General features: G+C 39.5%; 1 protein-coding gene across 1 annotated transcript in view; it reads left to right on the top strand.

Moving 5' to 3' along the window:
* The first annotated feature begins 3,396 nt into the window (after positions 1-3,396).
* Positions 3,397-23,312, top strand: part of RHOJ (ras homolog family member J) — an 82,510-nt gene continuing 62,594 nt past the window's right edge. The window contains exon 1 of the mRNA XM_045565996.1: positions 3,397-4,323. Coding sequence (XP_045421952.1) covers positions 4,143-4,323 — 181 coding nt within the window. The 5' untranslated portion in view covers positions 3,397-4,142. The remainder of the gene's footprint in view (positions 4,324-23,312) is intronic.

Here is a 23,312-nt window from a genome sequence, read left to right as displayed (position 1 = left end):
CCTGTGATCTGCAAGTAACCTACTTCTCTCATAATTAAGAAATTTGGGAATAGAAAGAGAAGTCCTCTAAGCAAGAAAAAGAAAGCCCCCATTTCTTGAATTATAAAAAAAAGCATGTCCAAGAAAATGTAGTTGATACGCTATGATGCAGTGTGATGTGAAGTATGATATATGGCATGATTTGCCATGGGCAATAGCCAGAGGCTGAGTGCAGGTGGCCTCACAGATGAAAAATGCAGAAACATGAGCATCCGTGATGGTGATGACTCACCCTTCTCCCTAGGGAGGGATGGTTCCAGTCCAGACCAGTCCTAGGACAGCCTGTTCAGTTTCAGCAGTGCCCCAATTGATTGTGAGGTTTAGGCCAGTGGGAAATTTGGGTCAGAACCCCTAAAACTACATGGCCCCTCCTGATTCACATCATACTCCCCACCAGTAGAGGCCAGACTTCTGCATTAGCTCCAGAAAGGGCTTTCTCTGAGTGGAGGTGACGAATGACTAGGTTAGGCATCAAGGAATCATCGGAATCACAGCACATCTCATATTCCTAAGACTGAAATCAAAACAATCTCCTACACAGAGACTAATCCAGAATCAGAGTATCTGATCCAATTGCATTACTTCCCTAGTAACTTTTAGTTTCAAGAAAGAAAGAAAGAGGAAAAGAAAGGAGAGAGAGAGAGAGGAGAGAAGACTTGCTTCTTTTATTAAAGTTGCAATAAAACTGGAAGCAACCAAAGGAGTCAGAATTTTATGCAAAAATGCCTCGTTGGTATTTGGGGAAATTCAAGGGAAGCCAAAACTCAGAGAACAAGAGGGAACCAAGGAAATAAGATCTCTTGAAAAAAGCAAAAACTATCACCTAACAAGATTTCACCACATACTGGTAAGTTTGTGTAAACTTGGTGCTTGAGGTAAACCAAATAATTAATGGCTATGTAACCACCACTCAATCATGTATGGGGCCCAAAATCCAAAACCACAAGCAGCTGGTTAAGAATATTTTAGCGAATGGTCTTCATACCACTTCTAAATTTATACCTATAAACCTTTGGAATTAAAGTATATTCTTGACCATTCTACCCGGGCAAGTAATCATAATTCTGGGGACTCATGGACCTATAAGAACAATGCTGAATTGTCTTGACATTTTTTTTAAGATTCTATTATTTTGGTTCAGGTCAGTTTTTTAATATTTAAAAAGATTTATTCTCACATGGACAATGTGATCCACATAATCATCAAGTTGAGGTACTAAAATTTTAACTATTTTGTCATTTTTAATAGGCTGTCTCCAAAGTTTTTCTCCATAAATATTCAATTTGTGGGCTAGTAAACAGTGATGAAACAAGTTTATTTTAAGAAATAGAGCCAGCATTCTCAATGGCCATAACCCATGTTCACATACAATCCAATCTGGCAGCTGTACCAATCCTTTGAATTAGAGGTAAAGGACCCATAACTAGCTGCTTCAAGCCTCTTGAACATCTCAATTCATGGTCCATATAGTGATCAGAATGGGTTTAAATATCTGTGTCTGATGGTACAAGCTTTAGGTTATATATAAATGTAAAAATTTCACCTTAATCCAATTTCTCAATTTTTGCTTATGGCGGGGCACGTTTGTAGTGTAGCAATACAGGCTTTCAGCTGACCAGGATGGGCAGGCATGTTTTAGAACTCCCTGAATGGAGTACCACGCCACATTTACCACCCAATCTTAGGGACAAGGTCAAAGGAAGTACTCCCTCCAGGTTCTGCGAAATACATTTCATCACATTACATTCACTGTGCTCAAAGTGATCTTGTTCATCTTCAGGATGAGGTTCTCAACACTGCCAATCACTCTCACCTGCAAAGATATGTTTGGCTGCCACCTTCATACTCACGTCCATTTTCTAGAAGTAAAACATAAGTTTTCAAATTGCAATTTTATTATCACATAGTCTAGGTGTTCCAGGCAGACTAAATGAGAATAAAATTATATAAATCACATGTAGTCATAAATGTCTTCAAATGCTCTCAAATGGCACTAATAATAAACAATTCGTCTTTCATACTGCACATTGCAAATATAAACTCAACTAAACTATCTCTGGTTGTCATGGAGGCCGATGACCAATATTGTGTTCCCTCCTTCCTGGCGCATGGTAGGATTATGCTGACTTTCCTGTTGAACCCAGTATGGGCAGGTAACTTTCTGTGGCCAGTGAATATGAGCAAAAGGATCACTTCCAGGAAGAAGCTCTCAATGCCTGTTCAACACATCTGTTTCTTCCCCTGCCACAGTGACCATCAGTGTTCTCAATGTAACTGCACTATCAGCTTCAATCACTAAATAAAGATGACAACACAATACACAATAGAGACACAGTATGAGCAAGAAATACACATATTATTTGAAATCATTGAGCTTTGGGGATTGTTTGTTACTGCAATATAACCTAGCCGATACACCATAACCTGATTAAAACATCATCACTTCACAGGAAAGAAATACTGGCATACTGAGCACTACAGTTAATGCTACTATAAACCAAAACAGAAGAAATTTGGGACTATGTTGTATGGTAGCATACATATATATATATATATATGATATGTGGATATATATATTGTTGATAACCACTTAGTAAAACAGACTTCTCTCCCACCTCCCCCCAAAAAAATTCTCAAAGCAATTGGATAATCTGAATTCTTCAAAATCAGTGTTCAAAAAAAGAAAAACAGAGTTCCCCCATTTGGACCCTTTTGTCAAAAATCATTTGCAGAGTTCCACTTCTTTTCCAAGACCACGTACATTAATCAAATGCAGAGCTTCAAAGGGGCTTCATTTTGAGTGACCCAACAGACAAATAAATTAGCTGTCAAGGGCTCCTTTGTAATTGAAAGGGGCCAGGCTGACCCAAGGGGCAAGGACAAAATCAAAAAGGGAACCGTCCAAGCAAAAACAGCATCGAGGACCTTAAACAAACCAGAAAGCCGTCCTACACTCTCTCATTTCCAAGGGTGTTAAGTCTGAGCCAAGCACATGTGTGCTTATTTACTAATGAGAGCATGCAAACATCCCCCATCTGATTGATTTCTTGTGTGCTACAACCGTAACACATGTTTGTGTGTAGACTACACATTTGAGTGTTAAGCTCAAACGTGGCCGCTTATAAACCTGATCACACATATCATACCTATGACCTAAAAAAAATTTTCCCTTTGAAACGATGTAAGTCATGAAGGTTTTCTTCTTTATTGCAGGAAAGAATCCCTTAAAGTTTCTCATCTGGGTAAAGAACTGTTCGTTTTTAATTTGCAGACCGTTTAACTGGTGACTCAGTGAGGGATGATGTCATGTTATCCTACGATTACTGGTGTGGTTCTCTGCTCACTCAAACCATTCCCTCGTTTCTGTGGCAGACAGTACTGCCCAGTTTTCCGTCCTCTCGTCAGCTTCTTCCCTCCTTCCCAGCCAGCCAGGAGCAAACAGCTTCACAAGCAGCGGATGAAACAGGAAGTCTGACAGCTTGAGTCTGCAGTGGGACCCCTAGTGTTTTCCCACTCCATGTCCTGGCATCGTTCCCCAGAAGTACAAACACACACACACAGAGCTCCCATTGTTGCAGCCTTCCCCAGCCCACTGATCCTAATATGGAATGCAGCAGGAAACCCATGATTTCCTGACACTCTGCGAGCTGGAGGAAGCGAGGGGAAAAAAACTCCATTAAAAAGCCCAGCTTTCCTCCATGTTAGATGTGCATTGGAAAATGGGGAAGATTTAGCAAAATTCCTCCGTGTCTTCAGCCAGGCTGGAAAGGGGGTGAGCTGAGTAAAACCCTCAGGCTGCTGAAATTTCTAGGCTGCCAGGAAGCCCCTAGAATTCTGTGAAAATGAGGGTTTCTTAACTCAAACTGATAGGGAAAAGGGACAGGACCCTCTTTATAATTCCTCCCAAGTGTGTGTTACCTTTCTTTGCCAGCATGGTAAGCAACAGGGCATATCCCAGCCTCGGACATGTCTATATGAGCCAAGGTACCAAAAGCAAGGCAGAGTAAACTCAAGCCTGGCACTGGCTTCCCGCCGCTGCATGTGCTTTGGAAGAAGCCAGAGAAGCAGCAGCAGCAGCAGCCCCAGCAGCTGGAGCCGCAAGAATGAACTGCAAAGAGGGAGCTGACAGCAGCTGTGGCTGCGGTGGCAACGACGATGAGAAGAAGATGCTGAAGTGTGTGGTGGTTGGGGACGGTGCTGTGGGGAAAACCTGCTTGCTGATGAGCTACGCCAATGACGCCTTCCCAGAGGAGTACGTGCCCACAGTGTTTGACCATTATGCAGGTAAGAAAAAGTGGGAAACTCCCTCTGCATCCAGATGGACAGTGCGGGAGGCGATACCCCAAGTTCAGAGGGGCCTGGTTTATTTCTAATGTCAGTATTGGGTGCTGGCTTGGCAGTAACCAGGGAGCGTAGAATAACATACAACCAAGGACTTGGATGGAATTGTTGGGAGAACAATCTGTGCCTCAATTTGTACTATAACACCTTTTTCCCCTTAAAGCAAATCCCTAACACTGGAAAAATATCCTGAACTGCCCTGTAGATTTTGGGACAGAGATTTTAATCACCATTTGTTTGAAGATCATTAACTTTTTATTAGGAACACTTTTAAATGCAGGATAACTGCATCACATTTCTTTTTTACAAAAAAAAATATATATCACCACTAGACACACAAGAAATTAAATGTTCTTGTCACTTTTCACATATTCACCTCATGCTATCCATAAATGAAAGTGCTAAGATTAATTAATAGAGCAATCATTTTTTCCTATAACAACTGGTGTCAGAATACTATACTGTCCTTTTCCCAGGGCTGTAGATTGGGCGGGAAGTAGTTAAAAGTATTAGGCAATCTGTATCTCGGGTTAAAAGAAACATTTTTCTTTAATATGTTTTAAAAGTAAAAATACAAATAAAATCTGAATCATTTTAAAGTATGTCCTAAAAGGGCAAAATGACCATAAAATGTTTTAAAGTGTAACAGTTAAGATACTGTAGCCACAACTGAATTCGTTCAGTGGACTTTGATTTTTTGTGTTCTAAAGTTTGTGGGTGAACTTGTCGATGTGAGATAGCATTATCTAAATGTTTCCGTTTGACTCTTACTTTTCTTTCTTTTACTTTCCAAAACAAATATTATTAAGTTTATCAAATGCAAGTGTATGAAATTCTTCAAGTTTACAGTACCCTAAATTTTATAGCTTTCTTGAACATAGTAATTGGTATAGTGAGTTATCAGAGATTTGAGATTTTGTAAGAGGAAAGTTTCTTTTCTTTCCCCTTGGCTTTGGGACAGGTTCAGCAAAGGGGAAATGGCTCACAGGAAACCAGCGTGAGTGTTTGCTTTGCTATGTGGCCATTTGAAATCCTCCTTCTATAGGAAGTAGCTTCTTTTCCAGAGCCAAACCATCACCTAAGTCCCTGCTTCCTCCTACATTTACATGATTTATGACAATATTACGTAGCAGACAGGAAGAGAACCACAGTGAATATAGTACGCATTTCCCAGCAGGTTTTTCTATATTTGTAGAAATTAAAGAGCAAATTTTCATGCTGGCTGCCTTAAGCCTTTCTGAAAATATAAAGACTATGGCCAGAGAAGAACATTTTAATGAGAACAGAATAAAGAGAAGAACAAGTTGACTTCCATCTTGAGAAAAAAACTAATTATAAAATTTGTGGGTCTGTGCCTTGAGAAAGTTACTCAGATTCTTGTCCTGAAAACATCTTAGCATAAGTTATTTATGCTACACCTTCTTCCTGCCAAGAAAGGGAAAGTGGCTAGTACCTTATTTCAAAAACTTTGAGATCAAAGGTAGAACCCAAAATCTACTAAAGAAGGAGATTTCAAATGCTCATGAAAATTATGTATCCCAATCCCCACCTATTGGATAAACCAATTACAGTGTGGTGTCAGGAAGAAAGAGGATAAAACCATCTTTAAAGATGAAGTCAGCCTATTAAAAAAAACACATCAGAGATCAAACAAAGGCTGAGCCACAGCTAGATTCCAGTAGGCCCAAATTATTTTATAGTTCAGTTATGTACATATTTACTATAGTTTAAGCATTAAAGCATCTTACAGATTTTGGCTAGTGTATTATTTTAGCTCCCAAGAAATCTCAGCCACCTTACCCAGAGCAATACTTTGTACATAGTGAGTTGCTTTGATTTACACTTTGTACTTCTTTAAGTATATAATCATCTCCTGTGCTTTCAGTAAGGAAATGAAGGCATGCGCCACATACATCTAAGATCATAATGAAGTGATCATTTCTATAAGCAGAGGGAACTTCTCCTCTCCTCCACTGCAAAGACTAGAGCTCTTTTTACCACTACCCTCCTCATATGTGACCTGGTTGAACATAAATCCTTAGGCAGTCACATGAGCATCTACAACCAATTGTAAAATAACTAAATGCCCTTTTCTCCATTTGGATCCAGTATTGAGTTCCTGTGTCCCATGGACCCACTCTAAAATGCCAATCTGCAATTGAGTTACTGAGTCTTTAGAAAATTGCAATTTTAAGTCATAGAGAACCTATTCTTTCAAGATTTTTCACTAATAACTGCCCATCCCAGGAAAATAGAGATGTAAAAGTAAGGATGGAAGTACACATGCTCAAGATGGTGAACTCTGAAGCTAGAAAGCCCAGTTCTAATACTGGCTCTGGCATTTACTCTGTGGCCTAGAGCACGTTACTTAACCTCTCTGTACCTCAGTTATAACAAATGAAAAACAGGGACAATAAAACATTCGAATTGTTTTCAAGAACAAAATGAATTAATGTATGTACAGTTTATAGAACAAGATCTCATATGTGAGAAGAGTTAGGTACATGGTAGCTATTGTTATTAAGAATAAGGTCTCGACACTTGCACATAGCTATGGAAGGGAACTAAGATGTAATTAAAGATAAGAACCACAACAAAAAAAATATAATTCCAAGAACATCCTCCAGGAGAGTAGAGTGTGATGGAGTATATGTATTGTCCTTATAAAATAGTTACCATGTATACTGTTAATTGACAAACATGTCTACATGAAGTAATAGTAGTGGGATGTTAACTTGGGAGGGGGAATATTAGTTTTGCATGACTGATTGCAGAAAAATCAATAACCAACTAGAAAAAAATTTTTTTAAGTTGTATGAATCCTGATTTTATCCCTTCATGCTACCTACTAGAATCCAAAAGTACATCTTCTCCATGTAATTTACCTTGACTCCTCAAGTGGAGAGTTCCTTGCTCCATCTTCAATCCAGCTCCAGAAATTTGTTTATATCTCTAGGATACATCTTCCACCACTGAATAGTAATTTATATGTTTCTTTATTTTCCCACCCTCCACTGTGCTGTGAGCTCCTTAAGGGAATGGGTCATATGTTATCAAATCCAATGGTCAGTTCTCAGTCCTCATCTTGATCTCTTGGGAGATTTTTTATGACTTATTATTCTCCTTCTTAGAACACTTTCTTGGCTTGGTTTCTGGGATACCACCTTCCCCTGGTTTTTATTCCACTCACAGCAAATCTCTCTCCATCTCTTCTGCCACCTCCTCATCTCTTCCCCACCACTAAATGCTGGCATACCTCCCTTGGTCCTCTTCTTTACTTACACTCATGTCTTGGTTGATTGTATCTAGTTTCATAGCTTTAAATGTAATTTATATACTGATAACTCCCAAATTTGTATCTCCACCCCTAAAACCCCTGAGACTCAGACTCATATATCCAACTGCCCATTTGAATATTTAACAGGCATCTCAAACTTGTCCAAACAGGTTTTTTAATTCCCCCAATATACTCTTCCCCTAGTCTTCCCCATATAAGAAAATAATCACTATTTTCCACCCAGTTGCTGAGAACAAAGACTTTGGTATTGACTCCTTTCTTGCTTTGACAACACCCCCTCCACGTCCCCCTCCATTCAAATCATTAGTTATTGTCCCTTCCTCCTACCAATCAGCTCAACATTCAAAATATACCCTAAACCTGATGACTTGGCATCATCTCCATTGCCTTCCCTCTTGTCCAAGGCACCATCATCTCTCATCCAAACTACTAGAATCAACTCACAGTTTCCTACTTCAAATCTGACCCCCTGTAGTCAATTGTCCACAAAGCTGGCAGAGGGACTAGCCGTGGCCCCAACTCCTCCAATCACTTCCCTTAACACTCAGACCCTATCCTTTACCATGGTGTACAAGGCACTCCATGACTTGGTCCCTGTTATCTCTCCAACCTCATCTCCTAACACTCTCCTCTTCAATATTTTTGCTGTGGCCACACTTGCCATCTTGCCATTCCTCAAACACAACAAACTCCTTCCTTCCTTGAAGAGTTTGCATTTGCTTTTACCCCAGCTTCAAAAAACAGAGCTCAACATATAATAGACTCTCAATAGATAATCACTGAATAAATGAATTAGTATGTCAATCATCTCAGTCCCTCCATCATTTAGGTAGTTCCTGGTCCATTAACACTCTGATGAATAAATGAACAAATTGCTGGTCCTGTAGATATCTTTTTAGAAATGAATACAAAATTACTTATTAAATTCATTACATTTTTGAACTATTTCATTCACATTTTAAATAATCATTTTATCTCCACTGTAATTGTAATGCAGCATTGAATTTTCTTGACCTACAGTGTCACCTGTATCAAATAGTGTAACTCTCTAATGTGTCAATGTCACTTGGGCTGCCTCTGTTTGCATCACATTCAAAACCTGACCTAAATTTGGGGTGGCCCACTCAAATGGTTGTAGTTTTTATACACAGAGCATGCTCCAGAGTAAGTCCAGGTTTGTCGGAGGGCCAGGAAGAGTAGTGGCAATAAGATGAAGATGGAAAGGGTCACCTGTGTTTGTTACAAATGTACCTAAGAAACATTCCTGGGCCCTTCTTCCTACTCCCTTCCAGGGACGATTCAAGATAACCTAACAACCTTTAGAGTTCTCAAAGCTTACCATGGAATAGTCCTTCTCCCATCCTATCTGTACCCTATAATTAGCTTTGAGTTTTGTAACAGACCCCTTACTGGTAAAATATTCTTACCAATTAATGTTTTATATGCCATATGACATAAGGCTAAGACTTCCAATTTGATTAGCTGACAGGTACACTAAAAGCCCTGACTTAACGACTATACAATTCATCCATGCAACAAAAAACCACTTGTACCCCCAAATCTATTGAAATTTAAAAAAAAAAAAAACTTCCAGTTTGAGTTTAGTTAAATTGTATGTTGAGTTAGATTGTGTGCGTGATTTGTAGGTTTAGGTGCACGAGTGTGCAAAATAAGCAGATTCCAGCTGAAAACCGTTTATGATGTACCTGCTTCACCATTTCCATCACCCTCTGTATTAAAGTTTATTTTGCCTGTGGATCTTTCTTCCTTCACCCAACTCCTAGAGTTTCTTTGTCAAAAGCCATCGAATTTGGAAAATCACTTTAAGCCACTATTTGCAAACCCAGGCTGCCTATGCAGGAAATTAACACAATTCATGGAAAGGAGGAAAATACAGTTACTCTATCAGCTGAGTGAGATGTGAAAGGAATTTGTTTTCATGAAAAGCTGAAAGTCGGTCCTAATTTTTTCCACCTAATTATATGGCACTCAGCCCAAGGTAGACTCAGTCACAATCTTAATGGCTGGGGGGTGGGTTGGGGCAGAGGGGAACCATGTCCAATCCACAGGAGGAAAAAAATAACACAAAAATAATAAAGAGTAAATTTTAAAAAACGTCCCAGGCCTATAAAGGGTTGTGACATGGTTCTGCCCATTTAGGAAAATTTAGTCAGGAGTTTCCCTTTTGGTCTTTCTAAAGATACTTGACAGTCTCTGAAAAATGGATAAGATTCATTTTTTGTAAGCCACAGGGAAACCTAAAGCAACCCTCATGGGGATATGAAATAAATCACCAGGTTCCTAATCTTAGGCAGAAATATAAAAGAAGTTACGAAAAAGGAAACTAGAATGGGCCAGTTGAATCACTCACTCTGTTCCTTCTAAATGCAATGATACTCCAACATCTCATAGGTACCCAATCCCCCAGCATCACTTTTTGGGGCAATGTGATGTGTGTCTGATGCTTTTTCTGTATTCTGCGAGGCCACACTAAAGACACAATGACAGAAATCCTATGTATAGTTCTTTCCACAGTCTACATTGTGATGCTTACAGGAGCAAGTTCACTCAGAGGCTTCAGGGGTGGAAGTTGCACACAGAAAGCTAAAATGTACTGTGGAGATGGTAAATTGTGACCTGCTTCTCTTAGGAGTAAGAACAAAGGAATAATACAATAGAAGAGGGAGAAATAAAAGTAAGTATCTGTGACCAGGATAGCAAAAGAAAACCATGCTCCCAGGGTTGGAAGCTGCATCTGCCTCCACGACCCTCCTGCTCTCCAGCTTTACCCGGCAACAAACCAAAGACTTTCACCAGTCGGGCCTCAGTGGCCAGGCTCCCTGTGAGCAAGACATTCAGGTCCACACAGCCTGCCTCCCTTCACTGTCCAGGCTAGGAAATGCTTCATATATTTTACTGCCTACCTGCCCATTGAAGTTGGGCTTCAGATAAACAGTATTTTATTTCTAGGATAGCTTTTTCAAAATCTTTCATCTCTCTCTCTTCTTGTGGGGTAAATAGCGAATTTAGCTCAGAGATGACTCAGTCCATAAGATGCCTGTTTTGGGATGCAGTTCTTCTGCTCCACAAAGGCAGCATGAAGGTGCACAACACACATAAGATGTCTCAGGAAAGGGCAAGTAAGAGACCTCAGCAGAAACTATCTCCCTCATTAATCCTGAGCACAAGGTCCACAGGATCTATGGAGGTCCTACCCTCTGTGTAATTCAGGTTCTGATTTGGCTGAATATTTACTTTCCGATAAACAAAAATCCATGACACCTCTTGAGTTAGTTAGCAGAATCCAAACAGTTAATTTTCTGGGGATAACGCAGTCAGAATAAATTCCATCATGAACTCAATAGGAGCCAACTCTGAGTCACAGAGTGGCCTGGCATTGTTCCTGAATACTCGGAAGTCCACCAGCTTTCTGGATGCACCCAATTTTCACAAAACAAAAGGACCTGATTCATGTGTATTCACTTAGCACTTTGTCTTAGTTCACAGAACAGCTTTCATCCGTGGTGCTCGTCATTCCCTGCCTGAGCATGAACTTCATTATGGCCATGTGTGATCCTACAAGCAGTGTGGTGGTATTCATTATGCAACTAGAATGCCACTGGAGTATATGCTAACAACAGTAACAAGAGCTATACACTTACATGGTTCTTTCTGTGATTCAGGCACATTTGAAGAGTTTTCATCCATCCATTCGTTGCCTCCTCACAATGATCCTATAAGATGCTATGATTTTCTTTTCAATTTTTATTTTTATTTTTTATGGATACAAAGTAGTTGCACATATTTATTTCTGGGGCACATGTGCTATTTTGATACAAGCCTATAACGTGTAATGATCAAAGCTGGGTAATTAGGATACCCATCATCTCAAACATTTATCATTATTTTGTGTTGGGAACATTTCCAAATCGATTCTTCTAGTTATTTTGAAATACACAATATTATTAACAATAGACATCTTATTGTGCTACTGAACACTAGATCTTTTTCCTTCTATTTAACTGTATTTGTGTACCCATTAACCAACCGCTCTTTATCACAAGATGCTATAATATTATCTTCTCAATTTTACTGATGAAAAAACCAGGGTACAAAGATATTAGTCAATTTTCCTAAGGTTAAATCACTTATGATGGAGTAAGTGGAGGCCGTGGACTAGTAAACAATATAAGCAGCATATAGGTTTATAGCTAATAACAATCAAAAAGCCACTGTTAGGGCATACTAACCTTCTATAACAAATAGACCCCAACATGTAAGGGATTAACTCAATAGCAAGGTATTCCTCGCTAGTATTATGCTCCTGAGTAGGTATTCAGGTCAGTAGGGTTGCTTTCCTCTACATGGTCATTTAGGAACCTTCCACCTTGTGACCCTGCCACCCTCTAGGATCCCATAGTTAGCTACATCCACCCAGCCTCATGAAAAAGAACACGGAGAAACTTGAACGGGCCAGGCCTGGAGGTGACAGACATCATTTCCAGTCACACTCCATAGGAGGTAACTTACTCACGAGGCCACATCTCACTCTAAGGGAGGCTGGAAAGAGCCCACTTATGTGCCCCAAAGAGAGAAGAATGGATTTTGATGGAAACTAGCAATTTCTGCCTGTATCAGACTCTCTGCCCACCAAATATCCTTGCACGCTTTTTCCCACATGTAAAACAAACTCACCCTTTTCCCCAGAGGGACCACCTGGAGTCCCATTCTGCCACCTCAACCAGGTCAAAGACTGGCATCTGTAAGTGAAGCACTGTCCTCTCCATTTTGTCCAGATGTGGACCCTTCTGGTCCAATAAAACACAAATTATCTGCCCCATATACACAGTCACCCCTGTACAATGGTGGAACAGGAATGGGGTAACCAAAATATTCAAACCCCTTCAGGAAGGGAGGAATGGGAGTCACAGAGCAATAATGGAATTCTGGTGGCAGTCTTGATCGTATCTCCTATTTGTGGAATCCAGAAACAACCAATTTTCCAACTCTATAAGGTCATTAAACTCTGTATTCTATCAATCTCTGCCTAAAAATCAACGAATTCAGTTCTTCCCTTTCTTGTAACACCTTGCTAAACACATAAAGTAACAATATATACTAACATTCTGTTATTTTCCAATCTTTTCACAGAGTAGTATGGACTCAGTAGGAACTAGGTTTACCTTCTAGGTTTCACAGACGATAGTTTTATAGAACATTTGCCACAGTTTAACATAGATCTTCATCTTTCCAACCTGCTCTGTTTTCTCACCATCTGCCACCCAAGCGCTAAGCCAACAGCACACCTTTTTTTAGGGTTTTGTAATGTTGGTGCCACTCTGCTAGATAAGCTAGGGTGCTGTAACAAATAGACCCAAATATATAATGGTTCAAACTATTAGAATCCTAATTTTTGATCATATAAGAGGCCTTGGCAGGTGTTCAGGTTGGTGAAATATTTCTGTCCCGTGTGGTCATTCAGGGATCTTTTTTTCTCCACCCTGTGACTCTGTCATCAGCTAGGGCTCTGTGGTGCTCTGTATCTAGGCAGCGGAAGATGGAAGCCTATGGAGAAGCAAGGGCAGAGAGTGTGGTGTGGGCCAGGCCCACAAGTGGCATGCATCACTTCTGTCCACATTTCCTGGAGAAAACGTAGACTGTAAGCCACACATAACTGCAAGGAAGGCTGGCTGTGTGCCCAAAGAAGGGACAAACAGATTTTAATGTGTACTTAGTAATCTTCACCATAGCCACTGGATGGAAATTGCTTTTATCAAGCATAATAGTCACAGATAATATAAACTGCCCTAGCACCATATTTAATTAACTATTTATTCAACTACAAATGACATACCTATATTTCCCAAACTTGCCTGGTCATAAAAAAAAAAGCCTGGTTTTTTAAAATGCAGATTCTTAAGTCCATGCCAGGGCTGCTGAACCAGACCCCCTGAGAGAAAGAGCTGTGAATATGAGTTTCAACAGCATCCTCAGCATTTCTTATTAGGTGGAACCTGTAACACTGCCATTTTATAATTCAAAACCATTTGAATATCTCAAATTCATATCACTTAAGCTAATGTAATTTAGCAAGTTCAGAAAACCCGTCTTTATGCTGTAAAGGTGCCTATAAATCAAGCCAAAAGGAGCAATTCTGTAATCAACCATCAATCAGTAAAAAGCAGTTTAGACACAGCTACACATGTAAAATTTCTTGACTTGGGAGTTTCTAACAGATTGTGTCAAACAGAAGAGGCCTTTAGAGGCTCTTAGAAATAGCTAGCAAATTCTTACATGAGGAACCAGGGTGCTCTCAAAAAAGATCTGTACCCATGGTAGGGACATAGAGAGACTCTGGAAGAAGGAGAATACAGAAGGCTGTGAATCCGAAGTACTGGGAGAGGGCTGGCGCAGGGGCAGAGAAGCCCCAGAGATTCAGAACAGAGGCAGGTGGGAATTAGAAAGCGTAGCAGTAAGGAGTCTAACCAAGCAGGCTTGGGTGGACGGAGTACCAGCTGCTGGGAGAAAAACCTTGAGCTTGGGCACTATGTGCAGAGCTGTGTAAGTGTGAATCTCTCTGCCCATAAAATATAATCAATAAGACTGTAAGACCTTCGGAGGGACCACTGAGGAAAATTAGAGAATACCTACTCTCATGGGAAGAAGCAAAGGAGTCTTAAAAAACAGGAAAGAGCCTGGGATCTTTGGGGTGGTTTTGGTGTAGTTCTGTCTTGGAAGCTATTATTTTTCCCCCATATCCATCCAGCCCTGTGATTACGAAATGACCAGTAAACATCTGTTTCCCCTCTGCAAATCCTTCTGTTCTTCTTCATGCTTTGACCTAATATTTGGGGAAAAGGAGAGAAAAACAAAAACAGAAAACCTCCTACAAATACAAGTTCTCTGGGTCCAAAAAGAACTCTGCTCAGGCTAGATTCCAGTTCCTGAGAGAGCACATATAAATTTTGGGAGGCGCATAAATTTTGTAACTGGAACTCAGCTGTCCTTATCTAGTTGACAAGCACTTCTGCTAGCAGGGACCAAGCCGTCCTTTGGAGTCTCTACGGCTGTTTTAATACATCATGCCTCAGAATGTGATTCTCTCCAATAAGAGAGAAACAAGACTATGTGGCCTGAGCAGAATGTACTATAAATGAACAAAACTGGTTCCTGATCTTTTTGCAGTAATAAGTACCAAATTAGCTAGTATTATGTAGCTGAGTATTTACTGCCTCCAGCCCTGTGTCACCTTTGTGATCTTGCCTAAGCCTCACATTATCTCTAGATCGTAGGTATCCTCATTTCACAGATGAGAAAATTGAAGCTCAGAGAAGCAATCTGCCCAGCATCACACCACTAGGAAGTGGCAGAATTGAGACTCAAATCTATCAGTTCAAGTGTCACCTCCTCAGTGAGGTCAGACCACCCTGATTAAATCAGGGTCCCTTTCAAAACCTGTTTATTAGCTGGCCACACTTACAAATGCTACCTTCCTCCCAACCCTACCAGCCATACCTCCTAATTTTGGCCAGGGATATCTAAGTGTGTTTAAGTGTGAGTAGACAGGAAATGAGAGTGGTAAGATTATTAAGGGCAATAATTTATCTTATGTAAGAACATTTGCCTAATAAGCAATTTATATAACATATAAATTATAAGTAAATATGGCTCAAAAAAAAAAACCTGTTTATTGCCTCTGTAGTTATTATCCTCTTTATTTGGTTGTTCATTGCTTTTCTCCTTCTAGAATTTATACTTCCTGAAAGCAAGGTTCTCTCTGTCTTGTTTACTTTTATGTCCTCAATGCCTGAGAAGGAGCCTACAACACAATAGCCACCCAGAAATGTTTACTGGATGATTGAATGAATCAGTGAATGAATGACATCCAAGAGTCTCTCAGTCTTAACCACTGTACTACCCTGAAGTAGCTCCTTATGTGAAGAGTCAGGATAATTTCCTATGTTGAAATTATTTTATCCTCCTACATCCTAAAAGGATATATCCTAAGCATCATTGAACGTACATTCAAAAAGATTGTATCAGCCTTATTTAAAACTTGTAAAAAAAAAATTAGCTTTCTAGGAAAAAAATGCCAAAAGGTTTTATTTCCTGCCAAATTTCAAGCATATGAGTTCTGAGTGATTTAGCTAGGCATAAAGTTGTTTTCCTAATTACACTACAGATTTCTGTTCTATCTCTATTTTTCTGATACTATATCTGAGAGGCAAAAAGCAAAACTTACTTAAAGTATGTGCCATATAAAATGTTTTCAGATAATGAGATTAATTAAGAGGAAAATTAATAAGCAAGTAGTTTCCTTAATATACGCTAGGTATAAACCTCCTAAGAATTATGAAGGATGGTTATAAAATGCAACTATTCGTCTCTTAGAAAGTGTCCCAATTTTCAGCTGGGGTGCTTGCAAGAGACGTAATGAACATGTTCATATTCATTAATAATAGGGCACCTTATACTTGTCAAAGTAAGAGTTATTAGGAGAAAAAAGGCTATGCTCTCTCTCAAGATTCCTTCTCTCTGCTCAGGTTGAATTAGCTTGCACTGAAAGTACTAAATGCTTTTTTCCTCAACTAAAATGAATTCCATATGACATTTGCAATAGTTCAAGCTGGTAAATAAGAGCCTTAAGAGTTTTCAATAGTAAACATGCTTTTAACCAAACTTTCCAAAAGAGACAGAGAGTGCATGCTAAATCTTAAGTGTCAATATTAGACATAAGCTTTGCTGTAGAGCTTCTGCTCTATTCGTTTTGTTCATTTATCCTCTTGATATTATAACTCTGCATACCAAGTTCTTTCTTTTAGATAAAGCAAATCTATCAGGCTGCAGGTCAAAGCCATTTTCTTTCCCTCGGTCTCAGTAAAGATGGAGAAAGGCTCATTATCATCCTCAGAATAATTGCTCTTAATGTATTTGAAGACCAAGCAAGTTTTCATCCTTGTCATCCTCAGACAATACACCCAGATCCTTCCAACTCTCTTCATAGCTATCTGACCTATTCGTTCCCCCTTTTTTTAGTGGGTAGCTTCTCACGTATTCACTTCAAATCAGTCATGAACAACTTGCATTTCAAATTCACAGCCAGCACGCAGTTGCTCTTGCAACCTTTTGGTAGCAACAAATACCTTGTCAACATGGCTAGGTGCAGTCCTAACAGGTTGTAGAAGCCTAAATAATCCTCTAGAACAGCAGTCCCTTTTTGGCACCAGGGGCTGTTTTCGTGGAAAGCAATTTTTCCACAAACCGGCGAGGGGAGGAATGGTTTTGGGATGATTCAAATGCATTACATTTATTGTACACTTTATTTCTATTATTATTACATTGTGATATATAATGAAATAATTGTACAACTCACCATAGTTGGGGACTCCTGTTCTAGATCACCTCCATCTTTTGTTTTTTACCCTTTGGTACTCAAATTGATTTGGGTCAACCTAACTAAATGTAGAGACCTGAAGTCAACAATATGAGAGTACTACATTTCTCTTCCAACATTGTAGTAAATGTCCATTAGATTATCCCCAGCTTTATCTACATTATAATATCATGTTAGGGCTTTCAAAAGATAGGGTTTCTTTGGATCCTAGAAGTCATATAATTACAGGATCTTCATATAAGTTCAAGGGGCCACACACAACACATTGAAGAGCTACTCAGTCTTGGCTCCTTAGGTCGACACATTTTTTCCGTATTATGGGAGACATTTTGGTCTCTGTGTTACCAAGGACCTCCATATTTTATAGTAATAATACTCTACTATTTTAATAGATATTCTAGCCTTACTAGATGTAGATTACTACATCTAGAGTTATTCTTATGCTTCATTCACTTCCCACAGGTTAACACATTAAAAGCTTCTAAAGAGTAGTTAGTCAGCCAAAGATCCTGCTTAGCAACCTCACTAACTACTGCAGATTGAATTCCAGCTTCACGGAAGATGTTTTATACCAGAGTGATCTAGAATTCAGTGCATTTATCTGGACAGGAAGAAAGCTTAGGCTCCAAGCAGTAAACAAATCCTGAGGCAACTACAAGAAACCATGAGTTATTTTGGATCCTACTCCATCACCAACTAACCTTAAGTATAGTAATATACATAGCAGAAGAAATTACTTCCCATTTGTGTCCGTTTCTATATGTGGTTCCTCAAGTGATGTCCCAAAGCTTTAACTGATGTCCAAGTGTTAGCACTTGCGGTAGTAGGGAAAGAGTGGAAGGGAGTTGGGAGTATAGATAAATAGACACAGAGCTTTCAATGTATACAGGTGACATTTGGGGAAAACAAACATATTTTATTTGCCTTCAATGTTGCAAGGAGCTAGTAAACTCACCATAGTTTTTCTTTCTGATGACATCACCAGCTCAGATTTCCTAACTTTCACCATCTCATAGAGCAGTTTGGAAGCCTGTTCCCTATGAAATGAGGAAGAGAATTCTATTGTGTTGACAGGGGCACTTAGCTCCACTTTTATGGCCAACATCTGGTTACTCCCACATACCCTACAATTAACTCAGAGCCCAGAGAAGAGAACCAAGTAAAGCATTTTGAGAGTGAGAAGAATCAGACACAGAAGGATCCATTGGTCCAGTAAAAGATGATAGCATTTTTCTATTTCTTTATAAATGGGCACTAACAACCTTTGAACAAAGAAACTCATAATGGTGACTTCAGAGGATTGAATCCGTGGTTCTTAAAATCGATAACTTGCTAATCAAGAAAACTTGTATTTGTTCTTATTTAGTCTTGCTGTGTTCTCCCACTTCCTTTGGTATGGGAATTAAGAGTTTTCCTCCCCCTCTGAAGTACCTCTATTTGGTGAATTCTACATGGAGGGGAATGTCTATCTTCTAAGCGAAAAGCAATGGTATATTAACTTGACAAGCCGCTCCCAAGAAGTCAAATTTCATGCTAATGCTATTTAGATGTTATCCTTTATTAAGGAATAAAAAGACAAAAATATTTTAATGGTATATGCAAGAATCATAGAAATTTAGTTATGGAAATTATGCTGTGATTCAAGGAGAATGAAGGACTGCATATTTCTTCTCTGGTGAATTAATCAGAGAAATAATGCAAGTCTGCCCCTGAGCAATGTCTATCAAATCCATGGAAAGAGAAAGTTAAGTAAAAGTTTTCTCTGTAATTCTTCAAGGGCAAGATTCTTTCAGCCCCAAACTCTTGGTATTTTTTCCACCAGGATCCTTTCTTTGGTGCAGACAATGATCTCCTCTATTACTCCCCAAACTTCTGCTCTGTTCTCATTTTAATATCAAGTCTCAGAAATGAGAAGATGCTACACATTCTAGGGAGGAAGACAAGCACAGGAACTACCCAGCCGCCAGAATCCCTGGCTGAGTGACTCCGTCCAACTGCCCAGGAGAGGTGCTTTTAAGAGCAGGACCTTCCTGGAACCCTGTTCCATTACATCACAGTAGACACTAACGTGAGAGAGCTGGATATTCTTAGAAAAGACCCAAGTGTTTCTTGAAATACAAAAGACTGTAGCTTTAATTTGACTTCCCAAACTCCTTCCTCCATCTTACACACTACCCTTCAATGGCTAAAGATGCATAAATTCAAAGAGCAAAAGTGTAATTGCTTTTACTGGAGAATCTGACATTATGCTCAGTCTCTAAATATCTATGTTGCTGTGCTTGGTCTCTTAAGACAGTAAGACCCCCCATGCTTTCCTACTCCTCCTTCTCTGTTGTTTCTAAGCTATGTGGTACCCCCTTTACAACAGCTGCTTTTAGGAGGATGGCTTGAGCCCTGGAGTTTGAGGTTACAGTGAGGTATGATGACTCCACTGCACTCTAGCCCAGGTGACAGAGTGAGACTTTATCTCAAAACAAACAAATAAATAAACAAAAAATGGCTGTTTTTATGCCCTCTGCCAGCCTGTTCCTCCTAATGAGGCAAACTTCTTTCTTCCTGTCACACATGGGCTTATAGTAGGCACTTGGTATTATAATCAGCATTATATATGAATGCTGTCACCATTCTCTGGTGTTAGAGATATAATCAGCATTATATAAGATTATAGAAATATAGACAGCATTATATATGAAAGGATATAGCACCTTTTCCAATGTCAGGAACATAATGGATGCCCCAGTGATGAGAACTGTGTTATATAATACATTTCTCATGGACATGCCCAAGGAGATCAGCTTCACCTACAAATGAGGAATTTAAACCGGACAGGTTTAAATATGACATCATTGCACAATTTCCAAAGTGGTTGTGATGTCTCCCTTCAGAGGCTCTGAGGAGATTTCGCTGTGAGTGGCTTCACTACGCAGAGGGAGCAGCATGGCGTCGTGTTGGGTCTGAATGTTGAGAGAACAAAGACAGAAGAATGCAACTTTTTAAAAAGCAGTTTGTTTATTGCCCTCCTCAACTCTGTGTATCTGGAGAACACAAAGGAGCCAGGGAAGGGGGAAGGAAGGACAGAGAATAGCTCCTCCTGCTCTCAACTCACCTATCATTGTTGCATGACAAGTGACAAGAATGAGTCAGAGCAGAGTTTGGGGCTCGTAAAGGAATCAGTAGACTTTGAACTTGTTTCTCACAGAATGCAGAAGTGTAAATCATTTGTGTTCTACCTAGGCACTTCCTCCAGGTTTTATCCATTCTGTTGGGTATGGCTGAAAGGTAAGAAGTGGTGGTCAGCAATCTAGACTATTGGTTCTGGCAGGTCCTACGTCTAGGAAAGAGGTCCCATCATCCCCTGTCTCTAGAGCCCCATCCACCTTCTCTGTGCTGAACCCCCACATTGACAGATGCCTCTTCCTTGGTGTTACTGATCACATGTCTCTCATCTTCATCCCAGTTCCCTTTAGGTAACATGTTTAACAGTTACTCTGCTCTGCCATCATCTCAGGTGATCCCCAAAGGTGCACAGAAGAGGGGAGCACATTCAGTGAGTTGAGTATTGCCCAAAAATCTCATGCTACCACCTCCTATATCAGTGTTTCTCTCACAAGGAGGTTACTATCTGCAGAGTTTCATGGGAAAGTTATGAAATGTTTACAGAAGATAACTTCCATACCTATCTCATCAGTGCTAGAAAGGATGTTTTCAGTGTGAATATTCCAACCTTGAATTTCATGGACACCTCTGGAAGACTGAAATAAGTACAGTCCGATTCATTACTGTTCCTGACTGGTGGGGTGTGTGTGTGTGTGTGTGTGTGTGAGAGAGAGAGAGAGAGAGAAGGAGAGAGAGAGAGAGAAAGAGAGACAAGCAGAGACAGAGAACACAGAATTCAACTCTTTGTTCAATTCTCTTGGTGGAACAAGAAGGAAGGTAATATATTAATATATTCCTCAGGTATTGCCCTCTAATGCCCCTACACAACACTGTTTTCCAGAGTAGGGTTCAACCTCATTCTTGAAAGATGATTTCAACAAGTTTTAAATTTTTTAAAAAAAGATTATCCATAAAAGCTCTTTAAAAGTTTTTATAGTATCACTTTATAGTCTGATTTCACTCAACCCTGAGAGCCTCTAAAAATATCTTGTTGAGAAAATTTATTACTACATTCTCTCTAATATATAATTTTACATTGAAACCAGGTCTCTAAAAAATAACCTGTCCTCCTGATAACGCAATGCTCCAGGGGTCCCCAGGCAACTAATCTGTATTAGCCAAACACCCCTAAGAGATCACAAATTCTATAATGCACATGAAAGCATTTTGTGTGCTGCAAAGCACTGTACAATGTTATTATTTCTCGTTAGTAATAAATCACTTTATTTATTAAATGTGCCCTGAGTTGTAGAATGACATAGAGGTAATTAGCCACAAGGTACAGCAAAACCATAAAACCAAAGACATCCTCTTTCCCCAACACTGCATCTCTAAGAATGCATTAATCTTTATTTGCTCCTTCACACATGCATAAGCAATATGAATACATGACTGCCAGAAATAGGGCTCTGAACTGGAGGTCTCTGTTTCATGTACTGTAACTCATGTGCACGGTCCTCTTGTTCCTTTTATGGGTAGAAATGCCTCCGAGCTGCTGGCATTATCTCAGCAGCGGTTGGGGGAGGGGGCTCTCCACAGGCCAGATCCCTCCCCTGCAGTAGCAGCAGAATCACTGCTAATCAAGCATGTAAATCCACTTGTATGACCTTAGGAAAACTCACAATAAGAACATTTGGATATTAAAACACTCTATTCTAAAGACATAATTGTAATTGTGCTGTGTACTGTTGATACTGTACCTCAAACAATTCATGGCCTAGTGAAAAATCCGGGCCTGCTTTATGCCAAACTCACAGAGTAGTTAGTAAGTATTATTAGTCCCTGCTAGGATAGATCCAGAATTTAGTTATTTGGAAGATTCTGTTTGTTCCTTTCCTGATGTTTCTAGTATTCTCTGGCTTGTGAAGTTAACGCTCACTTTTATCCCACACCCCGGTTTGGGGGGCTCTTGCTAATACCCAGCCACGTTCCTCAGCCCCACAACCACACCACAACTTCGGAAGTGAACCACGTCAATCTGTAAGGAAAGTCATTAAGTCTATCGCTTAATTAATGCTTCTCACTTACATGACTATCATTTCTGCATTTTTAAACTATAATTAGAAGTTATGGGGGAGAAAAATGTTCCCTTTGAGCAATATAAATTGCCACTCGCTTTCCAGGGAAAAGGTTATATGTTTGCTATCAAAGAAAAGAAGAGAAAGTCACCTAAATTCCCATAAATATTGAAAATCTTTCATTTCTCAAGTAATTTCAACACTAAAATATCTATTGAACGCTTGTGAAAATCTAAATTTACTTCTGTAAAAATAATAATATTTCATTGGGACTTCTGATATGACCATGATTGTATACATCCAACTTTCTTCTGTTCCTCTAAACCATTCAAAAGAAATGGAAAACAAAAACGCAAACTATATTTTCAGTAAAACTGGGACATAGACTCTAAAGTGCTTTGAAAAGGATACCAAAAAAACAGTAGAATTCACAGAAGAGACAATGGTAGGAGGCAGGAAGACACTAAGGAGAACAAGCCCAGTGGTGACAGGTCTCAGAAACTGCCAACAAAAATATACTGTTTTGAAGGTGAGAGACACGCCTGAAGGGAAAAAGAACCATATTCCATGTGCATGAAAGAGGTACAGAAAAGAGATTAATCTTGCAGGTATCAGAAGCCTCCGTAGACCTGGTTCACATCACAGAAACTAAAAGCTTCAGGGAGAATAATGCAGATAAAGCCATATTTACCAGAAGATGTAGGTCTTTGTAACAATTGGAAATACAAGCCTTTCCATTGTAAAAACTGGCCAGCCTGGAATACTACTTTGCCCCTTCTCAACAACCATTTACAATAGCTTATACAGGGAAATTCCCCTCTCTATATAATAATCAATTTTTAAAAGAAACTAGCATTGCACTTAAAGACACCAAAGGAAATAAAGAAGGGAAAGAGCAACCGATGAGACTCATTCTCAGGAAAAATAATGCCATATGGTGGATGGATATTGTGAACAAACATTTTGCTGTGACTTAGAAAAACTTAAATCACCTCTGTGAAGAAAGAATACAAAGCAAAAATGCAAGAAGACAAGTAGAGACGGCAAGACAGCTGGAGAAAGTGGA

Source organism: Lemur catta, chromosome 1, assembly GCF_020740605.2.
Source record: "Lemur catta isolate mLemCat1 chromosome 1, mLemCat1.pri, whole genome shotgun sequence".
NCBI classification, from domain to species: domain Eukaryota; kingdom Metazoa; phylum Chordata; class Mammalia; order Primates; family Lemuridae; genus Lemur; species Lemur catta.
The sequence above is the reverse complement of the archived record's forward strand: the minus strand, read 5'-3'. Positions and strand labels throughout refer to the sequence as shown.